General features: G+C 43.1%; 1 protein-coding gene across 1 annotated transcript in view; it reads right to left on the bottom strand.

The window, feature by feature from the left end:
- Positions 1-783: 783 nt before the first annotated feature.
- The window catches only part of FBXW10B (F-box and WD repeat domain containing 10B), a 34878-nt gene continuing 25755 nt past the window's right edge, over positions 784-9906 (bottom strand). The window contains exons 9-11 of the mRNA XM_081805998.1: positions 8269-8427; positions 6380-6648; positions 784-1633 (exon numbers count right to left, since the gene is read on the bottom strand). Of these exons, the coding sequence (XP_081662124.1) occupies positions 834-1633; positions 6380-6648; positions 8269-8427 (1228 nt within the window). The 3' untranslated portion in view covers positions 784-833. The remainder of the gene's footprint in view (positions 1634-6379; positions 6649-8268; positions 8428-9906) is intronic.

The following is a 9906-nucleotide window of genomic DNA, read 5'->3' as shown; positions in this document are numbered from 1 at the left end:
AGTGGTCATATCAGCTAGAAATTTATAAGAGTTTCAGAAGCTCTGTGCCAGGAACTGGGGGCAGAGACCATTATATATTTTCTATTATCCCACACCATCCTATGGTCATGCTGAGCCACTGAGGAGAAGCTACCCGTTTGGATAGGGCTTGAGTTTTCCAATGGGCCATAGCTCCCATGTTGTGCTGCACTCTTTTCAATTACCTGCCTGGTCCCTGACACCATCCTTGGGAGGTCTAGGTGGAAACATCAACACACTTGATATTAGTGTTCCTCCTTGAAGAAAAGATGAATATGCTTAATTCTGTTCCATAGGAGTTAGCCCTGAGAAGGAAAAGAACACATAATGTTCTCAAATCCAATAGGTCAACCCCATTGAGGACTTCTCCTTTTAGATTCTTAACTGAAGTCATTGAACTTCATCAGGCTTTGGTGCAAAAATACCAGGGAATTCCAATGCATTCTTCTGATACAGTCCCATCAGTTCATTTGCTACCAGAATGATAGCACTAAATTGGTGGTGATGGGTGGTATTTAATTTCCAAAGATCACTTTCCCATCACCCACCAGTGAAGCTGGGCTTTCATGTTTCATTAAATGGTTTTCGGTGGGAATACAAATGCCAATCTCTCCCAGCAACACCCCCCCACCCCCGCCTCTGTTTTCTTGATTCGATCATATCAATTCTTTGGCTTATAGGAAGATCAGTAAGACTCCCCACATGGCCAAGGGACAGCTCAAAACAAACAAACAAACACGCAAAACAAAAGGCCAAACACCAACATCCACTTGGGTTCTCTGTTTATTGTAAGACGTTCATTTCCCAAGGCTGGTTCAGATAAACACGTTTTGCCCAAGTTCCGGGGCTGCTGTTTTTCCTTGCTTCATGAAATGATCTATAGGCAGGCCTTTGATCTTCCTGATCCAGGCAGCTCTGCTGGCTTTTTCTGGATTGACCACTTCACTGGGCTTCCTGGCCTGAAACTCCTTCATCTTGGCTTCCGCATACTCCTTCTCCTCCTTTACGGTCAACAACATGAACTTGGTGTTCATTCTAAAGGGATCAACGGTTGTGTAGAAGCAAGGTCGTTCTTTCTTGACAGACTTGGTTCTCCTGTCCACAGGTGGAGCCAGCATGCGGTTCGGTTTAATTACCTGCAGGCTGGTTAACGGGCTGCAGGGGCGCACTGTCCCGTCGATGGAGCCGGTCGCTTGGCCTTCATCCTTGAGGGCGCCTGCGAATCTGGGGCGGATAATCGCAGGCTGGGGTATGGTGGACTGCACTCGGGGACTGTGCAAAGAGTTCTTCAGGTTGGGCTGCAGTTTCTGGATCTCCAAGGGAATACTGGTTTGCTTCGCATCAATGGGAGGGTTACTCCACCTCAACCTATCAACTGCCTGTTGGATTGATTTTCCTTTGAAACTCAGGACCTTCCTTGGGTGTGAAATTGAAGGTCCCCAGGCATCAGTGACTTGGGTTTGGGGCCTCCGGGGATAGGCAAACTCCCCTGAATTATGGGCTTGCTGCAGGGCATTAACCGTCAGAAGGAACTGGTCGGCCGACATAGGGATTTGCCAACGCTTTTTCTTTGAGCGCTTGATCAAGTCTCCAGGTGGTACTTTCTCCTCGTCCTCTGATTTTTCAAAAAAAGAAAACAAAAGCAGGTCAGAGTGTTCCATGAAAACTGGTAAGTAGTTATGCATGAAACTTAAACCCATTCTAACGGCGATGCAAACTGAGGTCTTTGTGGTCCAACAGGCATGCCAAGATGTGCAAAAAAATCCTCTATGACACTAGAAATTATGACATATTCAACACAAGTTTTGAATAAATATATAAGTACTCGAGTATTGTGTGTGTGTATTAAACAAGTGTGTATTAAAGTGTGTATTAAAGGGGCGCCTGGGTGGCTCAGTCGTTAGGCTTCTGTCTTCGGCTCGGGTCATGATCCCGGGGTCCTGGGATCGAGCCTCGTGTCGGGCTCCCTGCTTGGTGTTCCCTCTCTCACTGTGTGTCTCTCTGTCAAATAAATAAATAAAATCTTTAAAAAAAAAAAAAATGCAAATGTGCGCTGAGCATATAATTTTCCTTGACAAAATGGGTTTTATCCCAAGATGTTTGTGTATGGGCATTAAGATGGAATGAAGTTTCAGATATCTCCGTTTACTTTGTTAAATAAATAATATTTCATTAAATTATTAAATTATGAACTGTTGTTAAATCATTAAATATTTAATAACTACAATATTAAATTAATGATTACATTAAATATTATTACATTGCAATTAAATAGTAAGATACTATTCTTACTAAAGCATACAAAACTAAATTAAGATGTCAAAATCTTCCCCACTGTCCTTTTAATCCCAGAATAAACCACTCTGCCTGTGTATTAAAAAACACGCACAGTTTTCTTCCTTTGAAAAAAAGAATTGTGTCAGGACGCCTGGGTGGCTGATTCAGTTAAGCATCCAACTCTTGATTTCAGCTCAGTTCATGAGATCGAGCCCCACGTCAAGCTCTGAGCTCAGTGCAGAGTCAGCTTGAGATTCTCTCCTTCCTCTGCCCCTCCCTACCCCACCCCCCCCACTCATGCTCTCTGTCTCTAAAATAAATAAATAAATAATTTTTTTAAAAAAAGGAATTGTGTCAAGAAAGTGGGTTAGAGAGAACATACCTCAACATAATAAAGGCCATATATGAAAAACCCACAGCTAACATCATACTCAATGGTCACACACACACACACACACACACACACACACAGGAATATTATGTGGCCATAAAAAGGACGAGATCGTGCCATTTGAGACAACATAGGTAGACCTGGAGGGTATTATGCTAAGTGCAATAAGTCAGACCAAGAAAGACAAATACGTGATTTCACTCATAAGTGGAATCTTAAAAAAAAAATGAATAAACAAACAAAAAATAGAATCAGACCTATAAATACAGAGCACAAACTGATGGCTGCCAGAGGGGAAGAGGTGGGGGGGTGAGTCAAATGGGTGAAGGGGAGTGGGAGATACAGGCTTCTGGCAATGAAATGAATAAATCATGGGAGTAAAAGGCACAGAATAAGGAATACAGTCAATGATATTATAATAGGGATGTATATCGGGACAGATGGTTAACTACACTTGTGAACACAGCATAATGTATAAACTTGTCAAATCATTATGTTGTACATCTGAAACTAACGTAACATTGTGTGTCAACTATACTCAAATTTTTTAAAAAAGGAATTGTGATGACTCATTTTGCATTAAGGTGTCTTTTTTTTGTAGAATAATATATTTTGAATCTCTTTCCAAATCACTATATGTGGGTCTGTCCTCATGATACAATTTTTAGCTATAAGATAATATTCCATAGTATGATTTTTTTCCTTATCTACTTAGTCATTGCCCACTGGTGGACATTTTGTTTGTTAGTGACCAGCTTTAAAAAAATGTAAATACCATTTTTATTTATCATATAAGCAAGTTCAAAATGATGGATAGCACCCATTTGGGCATGGGTATAGTGGGAGCTCTCATGCATTGTTGGTGGGACTGTAAATTGATATATCATTTTCTAAGGGTGACTATGGTAATATCTTTCTAAATTTTTTTTTTTATTTGTTCATTTTTTAAGTAAACCCCCTCAAGGCGGGGCTTGAACTCATGACCCTGAGATCAAGATCTGAGCTGAGATCAAGAGTCAGATGCTTAACCAACTGAGCCACCCAGGTGTCCCTCTAATTTTTTTTTTAATCCAAAGAAAATTTATCAGTTATGCTAGTGTCCTCCTCTTTTTTTATTATTTAAAAAAATTATAATTCCAGTATACTGAATATACAGTACTATATTAGCTTCAGGTGTACAATATAGCAATTCAACCATTCTATACGTTACCCAGTGCTCATCATGACAAGTGTACTCTTCATTCCCTTCACCTGTTTCGCCCATCCCCCACCTCCCCTCTGGTGACCATCAGTTTGTTCTCTATAGTTACGGATCTGTTTTTTGGTCTCTTTTCTTTGTTCATTTGCTTTGTTTCTTAAATTCCACATAAAAGTGAAATCATATGGCATTTGCCTTTCTCTGACTTACTTCACTTAGGATTATATTCTCTAGATCCATCCATATTGTTGCACATGGAAAGATTTCATTCCTTTTTATGGCTGAGTAGTATTCCAGTGTGTGTGTGCATGTGTGTGCACGCACAACCTCTTCTTTTTTTTTTCCAATTTAAAAAAAAAATTTATTTATTCGAGAGAGAGCATGAGCAGGAAGGGCAGAGGGAGAGAGAGAGAGAATCTGAGGCAGACCCTGCTAAGCATGGAGCCCAATGCAGGGCTAGATCTCGCGACCCTGAGATCGAGACCTGAGCCAAAACCAAAAGTCAGTCACTTAACCGACTGAGTCACCCAAGTGCCCCTATACCACCTCTTCTTTATCCGTTCATCTATTGATGGACACTTGGGCTCCTTCCATAGTTTGGCTATTGTAAATAATGCTGCAATAAACAGGGGTGCAATATCTTTCTGATTTTCTTAAAGATCTATTTATTTATTTCAGAGAGAGAGCATGAGCAGGGGGAGAGGGAGGAAGAGAGAGAAGTGGATTGCCCGCTGAGTGCAGAGCCTGATGTGGGGCTTGATCTCATGACCCTGAGATCATGACCTGAGCTGAAATCAAGAGTCAGACACTTAACCAGCTGAGCCATCCAGGCTCCCCAATATCCTTCCAATTTTTAAAGGCAGTTATCCTTTGGCTCAGCAATGCCACTCCTAAGACTTTACCCTAAGGTATACTTATACAGGTACCTAATCATAGGCATATTCAAGGATGCTCATTGTTAGTATAGCCCTCCTGAAACTTAACTGTTTTACCGTCACCTTGAAGCTGGTCTCTACAGGGAGTTTGATTCAAAGAACCACTATTATATTAGCCAAAAATATTTGAAAGGCATTTTAAATCTTTACCAAAATCTCCCTCAAAAACAACAACGGGACATCCTATTCATGATGACACACCAGTCCAAGAAGTGAGAAGTCTGAGTGGCAGACATGGGAGGCAGGCTGTGAGCCCAAAACTGGAAACACCGCTCTTACAAAGGTTGTTTGTGCTGTGGCCTCAAGTTAGTAAGGGGACAATTAAGGAAAACCAATCACCCTTAAGAAAAGTCAGACATGTTATCCTTTCTGAATTCTCAAAGATAAGCAGTCATTGACTTGCTGAAAAACTAGATGGAACACAGTGAGCGAGCAACAGAGAGAGGGGGGAGAAGAGAGAGAGAGGATCTTGCCCCTGATCTGGAATAAAATATCACCGTTTGTTGGATCTCCTGCGAGGGATTTTGCTTCCAAACTCTGTTGCCCACCATCTATGCTGCTTGCTTCCTTAAAAACAGGACTTGCTCTCTTCTTGCCATCTCTTCGGGGTGCTTTTGACTTTCCTTGACTTGGAGGTCCCTCTAAGAACACTTCTAAATGAAGATTGAGAAGGAAATCTTAGTAATGACATAATTCAACAAGGTCTAAATAATGGGGGCATAGCTGGTAATCTGGCTTATTTGCACCCAAACTATCACCTTTCTGTTTGTTGTCGTATGACACCAGGTAAGTGATCTGGAGCCTAAGGTCTACACCACCTCCTGCCTTTCCTCTCACCCACTTTTTCAACTGACTGTCAAGCTTTAGGCATTATCCACACCCGTTGGTCTCTCTCCTCCAGAGAGAACTGATCATTTATCTACACCTGTTGGTCTCTCTGATCATTTGTCCATGTAACATACCTGGATGTGACCTCTTGATGTTCTCCATAGACCTGTGGATCCAGTTTCACATGCCAAACATGGGAGAAGCGAAAGGAAGGAGTCTGGCTACTCCAGCCCACGCCTAACTTATTCTTTGTGTGTCTTAAAATGGCATTCCATATGCCACACACCCACACCCACATTTCTGCTTCATACTAATATTTTCTGGGTATGCATGTTATCAATCAGCACTTAGAGATAATACCTTCTGCCTAGAACATTTTTCTGTGGAATAGTAATATCCTGTCTCTGTTCTAAGGAAATAATTATGTCCTATATGTTTGGATGGGGATGGAGAGTGTTGGTGGGTTTTGGTTTGAATGGCAAGTGGTAAAGGCCAGTGTTATCTACTGTACAAAGATTCTGGTATGTTCGGTAAACGCAGGCCTTGAAAATCAGGAGATTCTCTTGAGCTGGAGAACGGTATCCCACCTTCCTTAATGGTTAGGATTTACATCATCAAGAAATCATTGGCTAAAATATCCTACAGAGAAAGTAGTCCTGCCACCACCACCAACTGCACCCATTCCTGCTCCATCAGGAACCACCGAGGTGGCCTGGGATTCAGCTCTCTTACCTGTAGGTACCCTGGCGGCCCTCAGGAAAACTCGGGACCTGTATGGTTTACTTAACAGGGACTCCTGGGCCACAGTTTGTTTACTGGACATCGAGTCCCTCAGGCTGAAAGCCTGAATGCTAGACCTGGAGGGGATTTCGGTGAGGCCATTTTCTTCCCTGTCCTCCTCTTTATCCTTCTTCTTTTGTTTGGCCTGGTCCAGGGAGTACTGCCACTTTATATTCTCAAACTGGAACATGAGAATATTGCTCTCCGTGTTGATCACCATCCTGGAACCAAAACAACAAGATGGCCCACAAAAGGCAAGAAGGCCACTGCGGCCTGGCCTCCAAATATGCATTTCAAATACTGTCCCATCCAACCATAAGCCTGAGGGAACAGTGCCCGGGACACGACTGTACAAAGAGGGTGTTGGAGGTTGTTGGAGGGTCTGGAGCGCTGAATGGTCACAGGCAGGCAACAGGGAGGGGTTCTCTTGAAAATTAACTGTAAGCAGGGCACATACATTCTGATTCCCTCACCTTTCAAGGTAAAATATTTTTAAATGAATTTCTGTTCATAGAGTTGAGTGTCACGTCCCTAGGGTGCCCAAAGCAGAAAGGTTAGGTACTCTGCACACTGATGTCTTGAAATTCACTTTTTTTTTTTTTTCAAAGCACGGTATCCAAATGCCATGTTTTATTGCTGTGCTGGGGATAAGGAGAACTCTGTAATGGGGAGGACTCTGCTCCCTCACTGACTCTCCAGCCCACCCTCCATCCCTCTATCCTTCCAGGATCTCTGTGCATGCTCTGCATTTAAACAAAACAGCTGTACTTTATAAAGCGGGATGATTTCCATCCTTCCTAATCCACACTTTAGGCCTTGGTAGAAAGAGTTCCAAACCTGGGCCCCCCAGCAGGGAACCCCAACCACCGACTGGTTTCTGTCATTCACAACGTCCACAGAGCACCTTATCCACCCTAATCTGTGCCTAGATCTCCCAGAACCATAAACGAGCCATGGAAATACCATGTGAAGGTTCCTTTCTGCTCCAAAAGGCTGAATTTTAAGGCCTTAACTGTTAGCGTAAATCCTCGTAAGAGTGACTGGTTTTGGTTAGAAATGCTAGAATGGAATTGGGGGATTCATTCCGATCAGGAATCCCTTTCAGACTCATTTTTACTCAGGCCCAAAGGAAACTGTCTCTCTTTGGATGTCATAAAAAAGAAAAGGTCAGAGGTGATTTTTTTTTTTTAATGGCATTAGTACTTTGAAAGTGAAAAGGCGTCCCTTTGTTGAGACTTCTTAACCAGTCCTGCCCCTTTAAGATGGGAAATAGCCCTAGTATAGTTCCATTAAAAGGAAGGCAATATGGTTGGGGAAGATTCACTGATATCTCAAGTGAGCCTGTGCAAACGTTAATTCTCTTTGGGTATTTTCACATCATAACGCCCTGAACCTAGCCTATGACAAATACAATACTACATACAAATGGTCTCGGTTCTGGTTTCTGTAAACTCACCTGGCTCAGCTCTGCCCCACCAGACCCTGGACCCCCGGCTACTACCATCCCACTCCCCTCCTGTAAGTCTCCTTGTGTCAGAAGTGAGCAACAGGGAGCAAACAGGGGCTGCACATTTAGAGCAGAGCCATACTGTACTCTCTGCCTGATTTGCCCAGACATCCAGAACAAATTCAGAGTGACGTGAGCCCTGCTTGCTAAGTTTTGTGCAAAGTCCGATCCGCCCCCCTGCCATATGATTATTGACGCTTCTACAGCCAAAATTGGAGGGGACCACTGCCCCCTCTCTCCTGCTGCCAGCAAATGCAGGGCTGGTATCCCAGAGGAGAAGAAAACCAGCCAAACCGAAGAGCCCACGGCCCTGACCTCCACACCTACCACCCACCTGTTGCCCTGAGTAAAGAAGGACAGCACAGGATCACCTCTGCCGTTGGCTTTCATCACCTTCAGACAGTTCCCATTGAGGAAATTGTAAATGCGGATCTTGCCATCTGCACAGGCACTGATGACCCGGAGGAAGACAAGAGCCACATGGAGCACCTCCCTGGAAGGGAACAGAGCAACAGGCAGGACGTGTCTTCTGGGAAGCTGCTTGGATTTGTTTGTAGCTTGGGGGGATTAGGGGTGCGTGCTTGGGAGGCATTGGTCATGACTGCCCTTCCTGAGATGTTTGCCATCATTTCATAATTCTGGATGGAAGCCATTAACCCTCAAGACATGGTTGCGCCCTCTCCTCCCATTCTGCTGTTATGTTTCCTGCAAACTGGTCACAGTGCCACATGATGGCAACAGGCAAAGGCTTCCGTCGTGGCTTTTTGTTTTGTTTTGCTTTGGTCTGATACATAGACGATTGTGCTTTTCTCTTACAATTTGGCTCCTACCTACGGACTTCTACAAAAGCCATGCAGAGAAGTACTTAATGTTGTGATTCCTTTTCAAATAGCATTATTAGATAAAGAAAGAACAGAACAGATGGGAAAATGATCATCTTTATATGAAGCAAGAACCTGACATTTCAGCAGTTTCTTCTGGGTCTTCAACTAGTGGCTTTCATTCTTTCAGTGAAACTTTCCGAAGGAAAATTGTACCCAGGGATGGGATGTAGGACTTCCCTTTTGTGGTGACCAGCAGAAACAGAGAGAGGACCAGGAGACTTAGATGCCTCCAACAAAACCTTCCTGCAATGGCTGTGGCCAAGTGGGACTCCAGGTGTGTGGAGTATTCAATTCTACAAAATGTAATTCCCCCATTCCTATTAATGATACTAAAAAGTTGAATCTGGTGCCACCAATTAGTTAGATCATATGTGCAAAGCAAGTCCTTCGATCCCTGCCATCTGTACCTATCCAAGTCCATTCATGGCCTCGTTCATATGCTACCTTCTCTATAAAACCACCTTTTATCTCCATCTCCCCTTTCCCACGCACATATACACAAACTTCAGGTACACTGTGAGATTCTCTTGGGCAGAACACACGTCTTACTCATCTTTGCATGCCCAGCACCTAACATAGGCCTAGCCCATAGAAGGTCCTCAATAAATATCTGTTGAAATGGCAAGTGTCAGCTCAAGTTTCAGAACATGATCACTGATACAGTGGGTTAAAAGAATGACATCCACCCCATAACATGTGGCCTTAGCCCTGATCAGATCCAAGAACCAGATTAAGATGTTTCAAAGCCCCAACCACTAGCAAAATAGAAACAACAAAGACTTTGAAAGGCAGGAACATACTTAGCATGTTCAAAGGACAACAAAAAGGCCAATGTGGCTCATGTGATGGATAAATCAATCAATCAACTGATCACTCATTCTGAAGTGTAAAATAAATATAAGAAAGTCCAACAAAGTTCTAGTTTTATTTCAAAGATGGAAATATAATACATTTATTGCTGCCTTAAGTGCATCTTAGTCTACCTGTAGGGGAATCCAGAGCTAGGAGAGATGCCCTGCGATAGAAAGGTTTGCGTCTCTACTGGGTATTTACCCCAAAGATACAAAAGTAGGGATCCGAAAGGGTAC

This window comes from Leptonychotes weddellii, chromosome 15 (assembly GCF_054177405.1).
Source record: "Leptonychotes weddellii isolate Sample4059 chromosome 15, ASM5417740v2, whole genome shotgun sequence".
In the NCBI taxonomy this organism is placed as follows: Eukaryota; Metazoa; Chordata; class Mammalia; order Carnivora; family Phocidae; genus Leptonychotes; species Leptonychotes weddellii.
The sequence above is the reverse complement of the archived record's forward strand: the minus strand, read 5'-3'. Positions and strand labels throughout refer to the sequence as shown.